Genomic DNA, 18,099 nt, shown 5'->3' with positions numbered 1-18,099 from the left:
AATATTATAATTAATAACAAAAAAATCGATACAATGCATTCTCTTTGATTGGAGTTTTGGTAGAGTTAACAAAGTTGATACCATATATTCTTTTATGTGAATAGAAGGAGTTGGCAACCAATAATGACGGAAGGGAATAAGAAAGAGCCACTCTGATTTTGAACGCATCTAGGTAGTGTTTGCAACCTCTAAAAATAAGTGATTTTAAAAATTTTCTTAACAAATTTATTAAGAGAATCTGCATAATCACTTATTTTTAGAGATTGCAAACACTATCTTAAAATACTTAGTTTTACAATACGGATGTCGATAATTGAGTAAGCCTCATCACCCAACTAATTAACTTTCTGTTAGACATTTCCCATATGTTTTGGAGAAAATAAATCACTTCATTCTAATTTGACTATTAAAATTTTTACTATATTTATACCTTAGTGTACAACTTAATTAACACTTTTACTTATCAATCACAAAATTATTTTTGACCAATCGAGTAGTTTTATATGTAATGAAAGAATTTTTAAATTGATGTAAACTAAAATATACATTACAAAGTGTATCTCTCTAACATTTTTCATATATATTATATATTAAAAAAAGGTGCCGAATTTGAAGCGGGAGTTAAAAATTCTTACAAAACGAGTTACTTTGTTGTTTTTGGAAAGTCCTATTTGGCTTTTTGATCCTCTCTGGCCCTGAAATTTTATCTTCACTTTCCCTATTTTTACCCTTTTGAAAGTCAAATTAAAAGTCAAACATTTCCAGTGGAGCTAAAAAAAATGATAAAAAGTACGGAAATTTCGTCACCGTGACAAAGCTGAAAAGCTGCCAACCGAATTCAGCCTCTCTACTCTACGCCTATCGGATATTGCGCTCTATAGAGAGAGAAGGCTGAAGACTATGAAGGAAGGGACGAACTCCAAGCAGCAGAAGCCGCGAAGCCGAAGGCTTGACCGCCGGAACGCCGTGAAGAACATTGACTACGACGCAGGTTCCAGCTCCCGGTCGGAGGATCCATCTGTTTACTGGTCTCGATCGCTTGATGTGACACCGCTTTCCGAACTAACCAGCTTCCGCGTCGAAGGAAATGAGGGAGAAGTAGATCAGATTTTCCAGCGCCTTGGTGTGGGTTTCGATGACTTTTCTATCCCCTTGTCGGCGTGGGAGGCTCGGAAGAGCTTATCGCCGTCCGGTAATTCCAAGTTTGTGCAAGATGTTGTTCAGTCGGAGGAGGGTTTTGGAGCTCGGGTTGAGGAATTGAAGAATGGGTTTGGGTTGAATTTGGGTAATTGTGAAGTTGAGGTGTTTGAAAATGGAGTGGAACGCCGTAAGGTGGTGAGTAATGGTGGTTTGGGGATTAAAGGTATTAGACCACCTAAGCTGGCCCCTCCGCCGGTCATTATGAGTAGTGTTGTGGACAATATGTGCTCTAGTTATGATATAGTTAGATCATTTGGTCCTCAAGATGATCAGGGATTCAGTTCACCGCGAGATGTGTTTAACCATTCGGTTGATGACATTGAAGAAAACGTGATTGTTGTGAAAAGAGAGATGGGAGCTAGTTCAGATTCATCAAATGATGATGATGATGATGATGTTGTTGATGGCGAACCTGTTGGCTTGATTGGGGCAAATGATTATACTGTCTCGCCTAATGGTTCATTCCGGTGCAATATCACGTCTTGGCAGAAGGGTGATTTCCTCGGAAGTGGATCATTTGGAACAGTGTATGAAGGGTTTACCAAGTAAGTTTTTTTATGACACAAACGTTTTGTTCTCCAGTATTCTACTGAATCCATATTATTGTTGTTTTATCAGTTACGTTACAGTTTACGATCTAAGAATAACATGTCAGTTTAGGAATTGGGGAAATTTTCTTCAAAGCACTATTAAAATGCAGACGGACAGAATAATAAGCGAGAGAATACTTGAATAAGGTGTGGCACACAAGAACATAAAACCTGAAAATATTTCTCTACCAAGCTATGCCTAACATATATGAATAGGGTGAGAGAAAAATGTATAATTTTGTGATAGAGGTGTTGGCACCAACCTTAGAATTTGTTGGGGACTTTTGTATCAAGCCTTTAATTAGACCAATAATGCTGTGAAAGAGGAATATCAGTTAATTCTTCATGCTAGCAATTTGATTTGAGAAGTAAAAAAACTCAAGAACCCTTAACATGAGCTTAACTCTGTTGACTAAATTTGTCCCAGTCTTATCATTTCTCTTTTTACTTAAGAAAGTTCAGTAGATCCCATGAATGAGTGTCTTTTTTATGCATGTTATTTGAGAAATGGTGGCATTAAAAAGAAAATAACCTATTTGTAAGCTTGGATAAACAAAACAGCATGTTGGTGTGAGTACTGTCAGATCCTTACATTTCCTTTCCTCCATCACTGCAGTGATGGCGTCTTTTTTGCTGTGAAGGAGGTGTCTTTACTAGACAATGGTAGCCAAGGCCAGCAAAGCCTTCATCAACTCGAACAGGTGAGGATAACTCAATAATTTGTGGTGTTTTGGTGTTTAAAAGAACTGGAGATGTGCCTAATTGCACCAACTCTTGCATGGCAATAATGCAAACTATTTGAATAATCTGTTGTTCTATGTTTATTTTGCAGGAGATAATTCTTCTAAGTCAATTTCAACACGAGAACATTGTTCGCTACCTTGGAACTGACAAGGCATGTCTTTTTTGTTTTTTAATGGGGACATTTCTATTCATAAGCATTCTGGTATATCACTTGATAGCATGACTTGGGAGTTTCCGTTTTCTTCATAACATGCTATTTTTTTCAGGACGATGCAAAATTATATATCTTTCTTGAGCTTGTAACCAAAGGTTCCCTTGCAAAACTATACCAAAGGTATCGGTTACGAGACTCCCAAGTCTCTGCATACACGAGGCAGATTTTGAGTGGGTTGAATTATCTTCATTGCCGAAATGTAGTCCACAGGTAAACCATTGATCTTTTTCTTTAGGGTATAGTGGCTATAGTTTCTTCTTTTACTTTTTACATCCATGAACACGATTTATACTCTCCACCTCCTCCTTTAATCTAGATGTAGTAATTTTCTTGTCAATATGCCTGTGAATGTTCTTTTAAAACTTCTTGAAATTTTTTTTGGATGGGAAATTATTTATAGTGTTTTCTTTATTGTCTTCCTTATCTTTGAACATTTTGTAACACGAATAAATATTCACATATTTACAAGTTTTTTCAATGATTAACTTTCTAGTCAAGTGGTGTATGTTATGAAGTATTAAGACTTCTGATAGATTGTTCTCTGTTTTTTTTCCTTACTGAACCCTGGTTCCTTTCCTTTCCTTTCCTTTCAAGGGATATAAAATGTGCCAATATTTTGGTGGATGTGAGTGGTTTTGTGAAATTGGCAGACTTTGGATTGGCAAAGGTTAGTTTCTTGGGTATAAAAGATTATCACCCCTTCTCTGTTTCATTTTAGATACTAATAAAGGTTCCTTTCCATGTTCTTCCAGGCAACCAAGATGAATGACATCAAATCTTGCAAAGGGACGCCATTTTGGATGGCTCCTGAGGTATATTTTGTTGCTTCGTTAAAGGTTACTTACTTTTTCAATTGAAATTTCAAATTACTTCCTGCAGGAAAGAAAAATGAACTCCTTGATAAACATGCAGTTTCCCGTTCACCTTATTCTCCAAAATTCACTTCTTGTTTATCTACCTCTTTTTACTTTGTTAAACTCAGAGCACAGATGGTAAGTAAGATTTATTAGGTTCTAGTCATAGAAGAGCATTATAGGTCTATCGCAGCTGAAACTACTCATCTCTTGGAAAAACACCTTCAATGGTAAGGGGGAGAGCGATTCTCCTTCTTGATATGCATTTCAATGCACCGTGTAAGACATAAAATGTCCATGAGTAGAAAAATTGATATTTGATATCGTGTCAGGTCGTGAAACGAAGGAACCATGGATATGGCCGTGCTGCTGACATATGGAGCCTTGGGTGCACTGTGTTGGAGATGTTAACGGGTCAAATTCCTTACTCTCACTTGGAGGGGGTATGAACATACCTTTAAAGAAACTATAATATGATGTCTTTCAATTTACAGCTTCAAATTTCTGGATGTTGTAGTTTGTCAGTTATTTTGCTTATATTAATTATGTGCAACTCACCGAAAGAGAAGACCATGTTTGTGAATGAAGCTTAATAATCAGTCATGACACAAACAAAGCTACCCCAATAAAATTCTCCAGTTCCAAGAGGGGTTGTGGTTTGTACCATCTCTTAGATGCACTATAGCACAAGAATTAATGTTAAAATTTCAAAGTATCTCATGATTGGCATCTTAGTCCTTATAGTAATAGAACTGTGGTGCATTCCTGCCCCTTCTCTAAAAGGAAGTTATTTAGAAATTATATAGCATTTGCATATCTGTTTTCCTCTTCTTTTTTTGTTTTTGTTTTTTGTTTTGCTGATATCTTGCCAAAATCAACTGTGCCATTGTTCAATTTTCAGATGCATGTGAATCTTTTACTGTTATCTCCTGGGAGGAGGCTGTTGTTGATCATGCACATCTGAAGTGCAAATATTGAGTTTGACTCTCATTGAGATGTTTAAACCAATAAAAAAAAAGCATGATAGAAGAAACGTGACAAGGAAGGAATGAACTTTAAGTTGAGTGAATTGACTACTTGAAATTGTTCCCCAATCTGGATTACGCCATACTCATTGAATTATTGCATCACATAAATCACCTTGAAACTTCAATGGTGTAGGGTTTCATCAGTCGGTCCCTTTAAAGAGCTTGATCAATATATAAGCCTGATGATATCACCATAATATCAATGAGACATGAAACTCACGTCCTATGGCTCATTCTTGCCTGGTCTGAATCTGGAAACTAATGACATAATAACGGCAATCATGAATATCCTGAACACTTTTCACCAAAACAAGAAAAAGAACCTTGTTTTAAAGGTGAAGGTTGGTTTGTCAATTTCACATTTGATGGAAATGTCATTGCTTTAGGAACTTATCCTTGATATGCACACCGTTTTTTAATTTATTTTTCCAACTTTCACGCCATAAAGTACATTTGAACTATTGTCGTAAGTTACAAAGTCTTGATTGGTATTGAAAGAAGTATTCTTTTCGTTGCAGATGCAGGCATTGTTTAGGATTGGCAGGGGAGAACTTCCCCCCATACCTAGCAACTTATCAAAAGATGCTCAAGATTTCATCCTCAAATGCTTGCAAGTTAACCCAGATAGTCGACCCACTGCAGCTCAGCTGTTGGAGCATCCATTTGTCAAGAGGCAATCTTCAACTTTGCTCAGTCCTATATCTCCACATTTTAGTGGCTTGCGACTCTGAACTTGAAGAAACGGGTTAAATATCACAGCCACCTCTAGGTATCTGTGCATTGCTTCAAGAAGATTAAGATTGAACCGTTTTACATTTTTGCTGCGACTATCTCTCTTGTTTTTGTTGGGAACAAGTTTTCATGTAGTTCAGATAGAGAATTTCTACTTCTTGACTCTTTTTTCATTTTCCCCCAGAAAACCCGAGTATCCAACCTGAAACTACCATTGATCATGAAGATGCTCTTCGCAACACCCAGGAATCAAGGCTTGAAAAGTAATTTTTGTTACCTGCACGAAGTTCTTACAGGATCGAGGATTCAAGTTCAGATCATCTGTTGCATGACATCATCATCCGTCCTCTATTCATGTATCAAGATAAATCGAACATCATCGAAACAAATTTAAACAGAACAAAAGGTTGAATACAGCTTTAGGACAGAAGATGTTCAATGCAAGCAGTGTTGATCCGGGTGGTGATCGGGAAATTGAAGGCTGTAAGCTGTTTGGGTATTAGGACTCACAAGAAGGGACAACTCTTTTTGTATATTTATTTCTTTTCTTGTTATGTTTGATTGATCATTTGTTGCTTCTTGTGATAGTTTTGCTTGGGATTGGGATGTTGCAAAAGATTTTGTGTGAAATTGTAAATATTTGAGATTGTTTTGTAATTGGTAGCTCATTTTAGTCCTTAGATTAGATATGGTCCCAGATGTACATTGTCGACACCCTATTCTGTTTTCTAGAATTCTTTCAATTTTTTGCCCTTGATCTTTCTCAGCTGGCTGGACCAAGCTTTTTAATAAGAGTGAATTAATTAAATTACATTTTGAAAATAATGAACTCACGCTATAAGCTTAATCAACAACCATCGGATCCGAACTGTTTGTGGTGTGAAATTATAGTCGATTATTTTTATTTTATTCAATTCTCAAGTTCTATAAAGAACTAGTATTTTTGGCATGTGATGGGTGTATTTAAAAAAAAAAAGATAATAATAAAAATATTATAAATTTTTTAAAAAATTAGTTAAACTTTAAATTATATAGATTATTTTTATGTGATTTATAATAACATAGTGATTAAAAATGTATTGTAATGCACTTTTTATTTGAATCATGTTAAATTAAATAAAGTTAAATTTGGTTTTGAAAAAAAAATGACAACATATATAAAATTAGTAAACGAATTTCATCTCTCGAATTTATTAATGTAGTATATATAATATTATATTACAAATATAGTATATTGTTTATTATCTCATCCTACAAAACCATTTATTTATATACGAGTTAAACAGATTAATATTGTATTTATTATCTAATTTATTTGTTATATATAAGTTTGGGATTTAATGATACTATGGAAACAGGGCCCTATCAAAAACTAGGCCATCCAAAGAGCTACATAATGGGCCTATAGCAAAAAATATCCCAAATAAATAAAGAAAATTAAGACCCATTTCACTCAATCTGAAAATTGAAACAATTAATAAAACAGAATCTCGACAAAAACAACGGAACGTCAAATGTCATAGCTAGTGTTGGAAAATTTAAATTTGGGACATAATTTTTTCAAGCTTTTGATCCGAATAATTCGTCAATTTTGACTTGAGCTCTACAATATCACTTGGATCTTGCGTAGAATCCAAAAAACAAATCGATGAAATATTATTTATATTTTATGGTAACAATAATTTTTAAAATATGTGATCTGCACAATTAATCCTCCCAATCTGAAAAACACTTGTCATATACTCAAATTTCAAACTGACGGTTGACCGTATAGGTCTTATCTTTTTCTCAAATTATACCAATTTTTTAAAATACACTTGAGATATTTTATAATTTAAAAGAATTATAGAGATTGCAACCTTTTTTTTAACCAAAAAGAAGTTGGCTCTCTCTCTCTCTCCATATAAATATATATATCGCATGCATAAATAAATAAATATATATCTCTTGAGGGAATTAATCCCACTTCTGCTCTGTTCTGTTCTGTTAATCTTCTTGGATTCACGTATATATATATTTCTTGTTTGTTCTTTCTCTCAACTTGGTTTTCTTTCTTTTGCCTATGAGACTCTCGTTAGTTTCTTTCTCCCTGCGAAGATTTTGATCGAAATAGTAGAGATCTATCGGACAAAGATTCTGGTGGCTTCTTACAGGCCATTTTCATTAATTACTCCTGTTGCGTTTTTTTGTTGAAAGGTAAATTTGGATTAATATATGTTTATGTTTCCGATTTTCAGATTTTTGAACGTCTAAAAGATCAGGCCAAAGTTGACGAAGAAGATGGCGTTTTAAGGATTCGGGTGAGATTTGTGTCTGTCTTTTGCATCTTAATCTCTGTATTATATATAACCAATCTTGAATAATTTCAACCAACTGCATGCACTAATTAGCGTTAATGTCATGTATGTGATCTCATAAACTTTGTTAATTATCGTCGGAAATTATTAATTTCTTATGCAGGGGAGCACTTGAATTGGACAGAATCTGTTCTTGCAAAAGTTTGACTTTAATTAACATCGGTTATTTTTGTATCTGTCATGATAAATCTTGTTGTCTATTTGTATGCATACATGCATGTCAAGTTTCCGATATCTTTGTACGATCTGTCTTCTTTTGGAGCACGTACTGTACATAGAGGAAGATCAAGGCAGGCGATTGGAGATAGTCGTGCCATGGACTCACTGATGTTTGTGAAGAGGGACTGAAGGGAAAAGAAACTCATGCTAATTCAAAACTTGTCATAGAAAATTTATGTGTAAAATCGTTTTTCAACTTTAGATGCAAAAATTAGAAGATTAAATTACTTTATTAAAGTCGGAAAATATATAGCATGAGCTTTCTTTTCTCTTCATTTTCTTTTCGCGAGCGTCTGTGATTTCGTTCCATTTCCATTTTATCTTGGCTACGGTCTTTCGCGGTGGAAAAAATGATACGTCTTTCTCTTTTTACTTGATTGATTTTCTTAACATTATATGTTTTGTTTCGTAAAATAAGAAACGAACCAAATCAAAATCATAATATATAGAATTAGAAACTACATTTAAATTGTGCTTGGATTGTGATAGACTTGAGATGATTTCAAATTCCGAGACTTGCTAGAATGAATATGGCAGAACTTATATAGTGTAATTTGATATTTATTTCATAGTTCGTCCATCTAAACAAATAAAATAAATTTGAAAATCAATAAATTATAGATCCATCAATTTAAGCATGAAATTAGGTTTTAAGGTTATTCATACAAGAGCATGCATGGGTAAATTAATTTATATATAAAAATTAAATTTAATACCTTTTTGTATTATTAATTAATTAATTTAAGCGTTCAAAAAAAAATGTAACACACTTCATCCTTTTGGAAACCATAAGCTTTTGTCGTCAGCAAAAGGTGGGGAGCTTGGGGCCTATTCTTCAGAGGATTCCAATTCACCATTTTCAACTTCCAATTTTACACGTAGGTGTCATGCACAAGCAACCGATTGAGGTATGATTTCATTGATCTGATTGAATTGGGTTTGCTTGCATTACGAGATGTTATGATCTTGGTTTTGAAAAATGTCTTAGATTGAGCTGTGTGATTTTTTAAACAAAGAATTCAGGGATTTTGGGGTTTTTTTTATTGATTCTTTGATATGATTGAATCGAATTGATTGTTCTTTTACAGGTTTTGTTTTTGGTTGTGAAAATGTGTTTTATATTGGGTTATATTTTTCCTTTGATTTTCTTGTGTTCAATTTATCATTTTGGTTTTTGAAAAATCTATGGTTTTGATGACATGATTCTGGGACGATCTTCATCAAATTGGGGGAATAATCAAATTTTATGTTTATTGTTTTCTAAATTGTAAGTCTAGTCTGAAAAATGCATTAAGTTGCACTTGGAATAAATTCCTGAGTCTGCCTCTTAAAGAATGTTTTGTTTGAAATATTCGGATCTTGGGAAAAAATGCAGTCTTGTTGATTCTAATGGATGAAATGTAAGTTTATATAAGACGGTTTTCAGAAGAATGATGAAATTTAAAGTTTGAATAAGGCAGAGTCTGGTACTGGAACTTTATAGAGCAATCTCATGCAACATTTCTGTCTTGGAAATTTTTTTCAGAGCCACGTGCAACTGATTTTCTTTGGGTTTCAGCCCATAAAATGATCTTGTGGCTCGTTTCCTGCAGGATTCTTAGGCCTTGTTATAGTTTGAAGAATGCCTTCTTCAAACAACCATGGCTCCCCTATGCCTTTTGCCTCATTTCGTAGTCCAATTTTGACTATTGGAAGTGATCTGGTTCATTCTGAAATGAACCACGAGTCACGTACTCAAAATCTTGATGCATTTCAAAAACGATCTGTTTGTTGTGCTTGGTCGATTGAAGTTTGTATTTAAACCCTAGACTGTTTTCGAGTTACAGTGGCCTTGGAGGTGGGAGAGACGGGTCGCGGTCATCACTATCTCCAATCCTCCAATTTTTTGTGTTTATGCTCCAATGAGTCAGTCAATAAGTCAAAAGTTCCATTATATATATATATATATATATATATATATATATATATATATATGTATCACTTGTGATTTTAAACTACTTAAACTAAGCTTCTTCATTTTTCTCTTGAATTTTTTTAAGCTTCTTCTGGCTCGGTTCCAGCCCATTTTCGTGAGGTAGTAGGCTGCCCAGAAATGGGTATCAAACGCTTCGAATTTAGGTGACTCCTCATGTTTATTCAATCATTGCAGGTATACTTTCATGTTCATCTCTGTCTCTCCTTGTATATTCAATGTATTTAATGTATTTAGCCCCTTAGAGATTTTTTAAACTTTTCATGTTTTTCAGGTCTTGTGTGGCTCCCTGGAGCTCGTACTTCTAGTTCTTGTAGCTGACTCCACAGAGGAACGCACGCCTCCCTCTCGGATATTGGTTCGAGGTAGCCTCTGAAATATCCAAACTCTGAGTTCTTATATATTTTCTATTACTGCATGTATATTTCCTAATACAACTCAAGGGGTTTCCCCTCATTTCAGTCATGTATTAGCTTGCTCTGCTTTCAAATCTTTGCTTGCATGTGAACAAACTCTGGTTTGGTTGTGTAGAAATCTGATGGAACAAATTATAAACACCTAGTTTTATAGAGACTTCCTAATATGGTTAAATTAGTCACAAAATGAAAGTTTTTATTCTGAACATGAACTTTATACCCACTATACAGGCAGTGGGTTTTCATGTTCCTCCTTAAAGAGCATGAAGTTTAACCTTAGTTTTCATTATCTCATTATTCTCTCATTCTGGTCCTACTTTCATATTGTCTGAATTCCGAAATCTAGGTACAGACATTGTAACTATCGTAATCAGATATTTGAAATGTGAGCAGAAAAGTTATAAGCAGAATGAGGATTTTATTTATTTCTTTATCAGGAGTTGAAGAATCGGATGCCACATTTTTACCATATCTGTCAAGTTCTATCGTGAATATCAGATTCTTGCATAACTAATTGGAGCACCTGACTTGTACTTGTAATAATTCTGTAACAGAAAAGTTGTTTTGCACTAGCATATATATCAAACTTATGCAGAAGCCTTAATTCACTCTTTGGAGCAAATGACTTCAAGAGAGCAATATTATGGGCTCTATATGGAGTGGAGACCACTTTTACGGTACATAGAGGAAGATCAAGACAGGCGATTAGAGATAGTCGTGTCATGGACTCCATCGTAGAGCGACAATAGTCATGGTAGCGATGGTGGTGGGAAGGAGTCACAGATGTTTGTGAGGAGAGGGTGAGTGAGAAAGAAACTCATGCTAGTTAAAAATCTAATATAAAACATTTATGTGTAAAATCGTCTTTCACCTTTAGATGCAAAAATTACAAGATGAAATTACTTTATTAAAATTGGAAAATATATAGCATGAGCTTCCTTCTCTCTTCACTTTCTTCTTTCGATTGTCTGTGACTTCTTTCCATTGTCATTCTACCTTGGCTACGGTCTTCTGCGGTGGGGGAGATGATACGTCTTTCTCTTTTTACTTGATTGATTTTCTAAAAGTGATATGTTTTGTTTCGTAAAATAAGAAACGAACCAAAATCAAAATCATGATAGAATTAGAAACTACACTTAAATTGTGCTTGATTTCAAATTCCGAGACTTGCATGAATGAACAAGATTGCATAAGTTATATACTGTAATTTGATATTTATTTATGAGTTTGTCCATCTAAACAAATAAAATAAATTTAAAAATCAATAAATTATAGATCCATCAATTTAAGCATGAAATTAGGTTTTAAGGTTATGCATACAAGAGTATACATGGGTAAATTAATTTATTTATATATATAAAATTAATTTAATGCCTTTTTGTATTATTAATTAATTAATTAATTTAAGCGTTCAGAAAAAATTTAACACAGTTAAGTTACCGTTTTGGAAGCCATAAACTTTTGTCGTCAGCAAAAGGTGGAGAGCTTGGGGCCTATTCTCCAAAGGATTCCAATTCACCATTTTCAACTTCCAATTTTACACGTAGGAGTCATGCACAAGCAAACGATTGAGGTATGATTTTTTTCTGAACAAAGGGTTTTTTTTCCCCCTAAAACAATTTGTCAAACTTCTTGGTTTCCTGAATTGTGCTTTTTATTCGGCCATGAAATGAAGCATGTTTTCTAGGAATTTTCTTGTTATTGTTCTCTAGATCTGGTCTTGCGACGATTCTCGATCTGGGCATTCAAAATTTTGTTTGAAACTTCACGGATTTTGAGGTTTTTTCATTGATTCATTCATCTGATTGAATTGGGTTTGCTTGCATTACGAGACTGTAATAATCTTGGTTTTGAAATATGCCTTAGATTGAGCTGTGTAATTTTTGAAACAAAGAATTCAGGGATTTTGGGGTTTTTTTTATTGATTCTTTGATATGATTGAATTGAATTGAATTGATTGTTCTTTTACTGGTTTTGTTTTCCGTTGTGAAATGGGTTTTATATTGGGTTATATATTTCCTTTGATTTTTTTGTGTTCAATTTATCATTTTGGTTTTTGAAAAATCTATGGTATTTTGGTGACATGATCCTGGGATAGCCCCCGATGGACTAGCGTTGCCGATCTTAATCAAAATTTATGCTTATAGTTTCCTAAAATGTAAGTCTAGTCTGAAAAATGCATCAAGTTTCCCCTGGAATAAATTCTTGAGTCTGCCTCTTAGAGAATGGTTTGTTTGAAATCCTCGGATCTTGGGAAAAAAATGCAGTCTTGTTGATCCTAATGGATGAAATGTAAGTTTATATAAGATGGTTTTCGGAAGAATGATGAAATTTGAATTTGGAATAGGACAGAGTCTGGTACTGGAACTTTATAGAGCAATCACATGCAACATTTCTGTCTTGGAAATTTTTCTCAGAGCATGTGCAACTGATTTCTTTGGGTTTCAGCTGATAAAATGACCTCATGGCTCCTTTCCTGCAGGACTCTTAAGAATGCCTTCTTCAAACAACCATGGCTCCCCTATGCCTTTTGCCTCATTTTGTCGTCCAATTTCGACTATTGGAAGTGATCTGGTTCATTCAGAAATGAACCACGAGTCACATACTCAAAATCTTTATACATTTCAAAAATGGTTTGTTTGCTGTGATTGGTCGATTGAAGGTTGTATTTAAACCCTAGACTGTTTTCGAGTTACGGTGGCCATGGAGGTGGGAGAGGCGGGGTCGCGGTCATCACTATCTCCAATCCTCCAATTTATTCTCTGCCCTTGGTAGTAAGATACGATCCAGATTTTTGTGGTTTAAAATTGTATATGTTGTTAAATGCGCATGAAATCAGTTCTTGTTTTTGTCTGGTTTCTGTAGTTTTTGAAGGGTTGAAGGAGAAGTATACCGCGATGAGAAGAGATGATGTTAAAGTTGTTGTTCTTATGGGTACTTTATGAAAATTTCTAAACTACATGTTTTTTTTCTTTTTTTTAATTCTATCGGTCTTTGAATGTTGATTGCGGTTTTATTTTTTTGGTGGGGCTTCCTTCGTTTAACCAGTTTGATAGAATTGAACAAACTATATGTGTAATATGATCTGATGATGGGCTCAAATAATTTTGGGGCACCGTCGCACCGATAGGTTTATCTTGGTTTCTTGTGACAGATGTAGGACTTTGAGTGTGAATGTTTTCTTGTTACAGTTTAAGGCACTGCTCTGATTTGGGATCTTAGCTGGAATTATTGGTATTTTAACATCATTTGAAGGGAACATAAATTATGGGAGGTTGGTCATTTTTCTTATTTCCGGTTTATCTTCAGGCGACCATGGCTCCTTCTTCACATTTGCTTTGTCACAGCAAGTAGCTCTTCCCATATTTCTCCGTGTAAATTTTTTTAGTACTATAGTTTCGTGTGCATTGGAGTGATGGTGTTTCAGTATCTTATCCTTATTTATATACACTATTGACTTTTGGGATTTTTGTTCATCGAGAAACTCTGAAATGTCTCCTCCAATTATTATTATTATTTTTTTCAAAATGAAACTCTGAAATGTGATACTATTTAGTATATTTATTAAGGAGGCCGTACTTCGTTCTCAAGTCAATTAGATGTACAGCTTTTATTTTTTAGGTTTCAAGTTTCATCAAATTTTTGATTTATTAATATTAACATATATATGCATAGTGACATGATCATGTAGTAATAATGTAATATAAAAATATAAAATAAGTGACTGAAGTGCAAGTTTCATTTTTCTAAAAACAAAGTAACTTTTAACAATGACTCAGCCAATAAGTGAATCATATATATATATATATATATATATAGAGTTCTTTTATGGTGCCCAACTCATATGCCCAACTCCATGCCCACCATGTACAATATGTGAGTTGACCAACACAATTGATGAGTTGACTTATCACATATTGTACATGGTGGGCATGGAGTTGGGCATATAGAGTTGGGCACAATAAAAGAACTCTATATATATATATATATATGCCAACACTATATGCCCACTTCAGGCCCACCATGTACAATAGATGAGTTGACTTGTACATGGTGGCATGAAGTGGGCATATAATGTTGGACACCATAAAAGAACTCTATACATATATATATTATATATAACTTTGATCCCTTGCACCCTAGAATATGTGAGCGACAGAGTTTTAGTGGTCGCAAACAAATTTCCTGGTCGCAAACAAATTTCTTGCACCTAAGGTGTCTTGGGGTCATTTCTGTGTGTGTATATATATATATATAGGTATCACTTGTAATTTCAAACTACTTAAACTTAGCTTCTTTCATTTTTCTCTTGAATGTTTTTAAGCTTCTTCCGGCTCGGTTCCATCCCATTTTCGTGAGGTATTAGGCTGCCCAAAAATGGGTATCAAACGCTTCGAATTTAGGTGACTGCTCATGTTTATTCAATCATTGCAGGTATACTTTCATGTTCATCTCTGTCTCTCCTTGTAAATTCAATGTATTTAGCCCCTTAGAGATTTTTTAAACTTTTCATGTTTTTCAGGTCCTGTGTGGCTCCCTGGAGCTCGTACTTCTGGTTCTTGTAGCTGACTCCACAGAGGAACGCACGCTTCCCTCTCGGAGGTTGGTTCGAGGTAGCCTCTGAAATATCCAAACTCTCAGTTCTTATATATTTCTATCACTGCATGCATATTTCCTAATACAGCTCAAGGGGTTTCCCTTCATTTCAGTCATGTATTAGCTTGCTCTGCTTTCAAATCTTTGCTTGCCTGTGAACAAACTCTGGTTTGGTTGTGTAGAAATCGGATGTAAAGAGCATGAAGTTTCACCTTACTTTTCATTATCCCATTATTTTCTCATTCAGGTCGTGCTTTCATATTGTCTGAATTCCGAAATCTAGGTACAGACATTGTAACTATCGTAATCAGATATTCGAAATGCAAGCAGAAAAGTTATAAGCAGAATGAGGATTTTATTTATTTCTTTATGAGGAGTTGAAGAAACGGATGCCACATTTTTACCATGTCTGTCAAGTTCTATCGTGATCAATATCAGATTCTTGCATAACTAATTGGACCACCTGGCTTGTACTGGTAATAATTCTGTAACAGAAAATTTGTTTTGCACTAGCATATATATCAAACTTATGCAGAGGCCTTAATTCACTCTTTTGGAGCAAATGACTTCAAGAGAGCAATATTTTGGGCACTCTATGGAGTGGAGACCACTTTTAGATTCCTTTTCTAAAGTGAAATATTCTGTGAATTACTGGGTTTGGCTTCTTCTTTCTTTCGTTTTTTTTTTTTAAATTTCTTGTTTGTAATCGCATTCGATCAGAAACCGACCATAGTATTCCATAAGATTTGAGCAGTGTCCATCATCTTGCTTTCGAGTTTCTTGATCTTTGATAGGTACGTCGGAATGGGTGCTACGATACCTTTAATAACACGTAATTATATTTGATGTGTGGGCAATTTCATTCTTTAGTGTTACAATTTGATGTAATTTGATATTCGATGTGCTTGCACAAAAAAAAAAACACGGAGACGTAAATATCACTAAGATGCATGAATTTGCATTTGGTTAGATAGGTGCTCCCTCATAATTATCTTGGCGTTCGATCTACGAGTTTTCGCAACATATGAGATAATTAATTGTACGTACGTTGTGTATTTAATGAGGTGGTGAAAGACGAGGCGGAGGCATGCATGTATCAAGATTCAAATAGAAATTGACAAATGTACGTAAATATATATAGCTGGAACAAGATTTATCATGCATGATGTTTAATGTCAAATTTTTCAAAAACTGCATGCATAAGAAATCCGTTCGATAACAGTAATTGGCTCAATTAAGATTAATGGTTATATATAATACAAACAAGCTATATATATGGATTAAGATATTCACAATTCTTTCTCATGACCCGAATTGAATAAACCACAAACAAACAAATCCTGTAAAATGTATCACAACTATCGAATTCGAATCCCGTCGTTTGAAAATTAATTAATTTTTCTTGCAGTGCCCAAGATCGACAAAATCAAATTACACTACATATATAATCCGTGCATGTTTAAGCGGAGTTAACCAAGTATGAATGCATCAAGATTCAAACCCACAAGTTCTTGAAAAAAATTTGAAACTCGATCGAAAGAGAGAAAAAAATGATATCTATAGTGTATTTTAATATTTAAATTAAATAAAACAATATCATTGAGATTTCAAACAATTTTTAAATTTTTTTATGTAACTTTAGAAGAAAATAGACGGGATGATCATTTTGAAATTTGAATAATAATAATAAATTAAAAGCTTGAATAAAAAGTGAAAGAATTGATATATCCATGTGGTCTTGATTTTCTTTATTTATTTGGGATATTTTTGGATTTGTGCGTGAGTTTTACATACATGGAGTTAATTCATGATTCTTGATTCTTTAATTATCTAAATTTGAAATATAGATCTATTCAAAGATTTTATATATTAATTATTATTTCATTTCATATATCAAAACTCCATGCAAATAGAGATTTAATTTCCAAAATTATTTCTATATTTCATATAACAAATTAATATGGAGCCTTTTGTGTTATTGTATATATATTTTTTCGCCTTCTTTCTTCCCTTTTTCTTCGCCTCTCTTGAGAGAATTTTCCGGTTTCGACAATTAAATGTCGACTGCAGAGGTCGAAGACACAAGGGAAAAATTTATATATATATATTGCAAAGATGCAACAAGCTAGCTAGCGGAGATGAATGAAACTGATACACACCGCCAACTCCCATGTCAGTTCTTGATTCGACCCCTCTAGCTAGCTTCACCTATCACAACCAAACGCAATCTTGATTTTGAAGGTTAGTTTAAGTTGTGATATATTGGAATAAGCTTGTTCTTGCATTATGACATTGCAAAATGATTGTCATGATTAGTTTGCATGTTTCCATTAATTACTAATTAAATATCCTGGTGTAATTGGTGCACGGTGGAGAGGAAGATGGATCGAGGTAGGCGAATCCCGATAGTCGGACACCATCACGGAGGTGCAGTGTTAGTAGTTCGTATGTGGCGACGGTGGTGGCAAGGATCGTGATATAAATCTTTCTTACATATCAAGTACCATATCTAATAGGTAGGTAGATTCATACGGCCGTCATTAATTAATTTGTTGTCGATTTGTATGTACTTCTAATGTTAATTTGAACCACATGATGAATCTTATGTCATTAGTGCTTTCGATCCCTTGCATGAAACGGTGCGTCATGGCTTCTTGTAAAATCTTTCTTGTGCTATGTTTTGAATTTGAACATTTGTATTGGAATGGATATTTCCGGTCAAAGATGCATGGAGGAAGGAAATCCTATTGTTGATTATAATTCAAATCATATATTGGGTACAAATTGACTGCAAGTGAATACTTTGTATTTATCGCTTCTTGTGGTTGGATCAATATTATCGATCGAAAAGTACTGCAAACTGCAGTTTAGTAGATAATATATATGTTGCTCGATCGAGTTATCCTAACACCAAAAAATGCATGATACTTTGGAAAACGGTGGCACGTAAGGAAGGTCAAGGCAGACCATTGGAGATAGTCGTTCCATGGACGCCATAACAGAATGACAATAATCATGGTAGCGATGATGGTGGGAAGAAGTCACAGATGTTAGAGAGACGAAGAGTCGAGGGAAAGAAGCTCATGCTAATTCAAAATTTATCATCATTTTTCAACAAAATTACAATATGAAATTATTTTATTAAATTTGGAAAATATATAGCATGAAATTTCTTCT

General features: G+C 34.2%; 1 protein-coding gene across 1 annotated transcript; it reads left to right on the top strand.

The window, feature by feature from the left end:
• Positions 1-754: 754 nt before the first annotated feature.
• LOC140880163 (mitogen-activated protein kinase kinase kinase 1-like) lies at positions 755-6,047 on the top strand. The gene is made up of 9 exons (XM_073284346.1): positions 755-1,745; positions 2,407-2,491; positions 2,623-2,685; positions 2,801-2,958; positions 3,343-3,415; positions 3,501-3,560; positions 3,935-4,045; positions 5,149-5,399; positions 5,547-6,047. Exons 1-8 carry the CDS (start codon positions 901-903, stop codon positions 5,359-5,361), a joined length of 1,608 nt encoding a protein of 535 aa, XP_073140447.1. The 5' UTR covers positions 755-900; the 3' UTR covers positions 5,362-5,399; positions 5,547-6,047.
• Positions 6,048-18,099: the final 12,052 nt, after the last annotated feature.

Source organism: Henckelia pumila, chromosome 2 (assembly GCF_033568475.1).
Source record: "Henckelia pumila isolate YLH828 chromosome 2, ASM3356847v2, whole genome shotgun sequence".
Classification (NCBI taxonomy): domain Eukaryota; kingdom Viridiplantae; phylum Streptophyta; class Magnoliopsida; order Lamiales; family Gesneriaceae; genus Henckelia; species Henckelia pumila.
This window is presented reverse-complemented; position numbering and strand designations above follow the sequence as displayed.

What these genes read in the sequence shown, in the direction of transcription:
- LOC140880163 (XM_073284346.1), top strand. Translation starts at nt 901, where the DNA reads ATGAAGGAAGGGACGAACTCCAAGCAGCAGAAGCCGCGAAGCCGAAGG. An exon ending in GCTACCTTGGAACTGACAAG is followed by an intron (nt 2,686 to 2,800) that starts GCATGTCTTTTT and finishes TATTTTTTTCAG; the next exon opens with GACGATGCAAAATTATATAT. An exon ending in CTTACTCTCACTTGGAGGGG is followed by an intron (nt 4,046 to 5,148) that starts GTATGAACATAC and finishes TTTTCGTTGCAG; the next exon opens with ATGCAGGCATTGTTTAGGAT.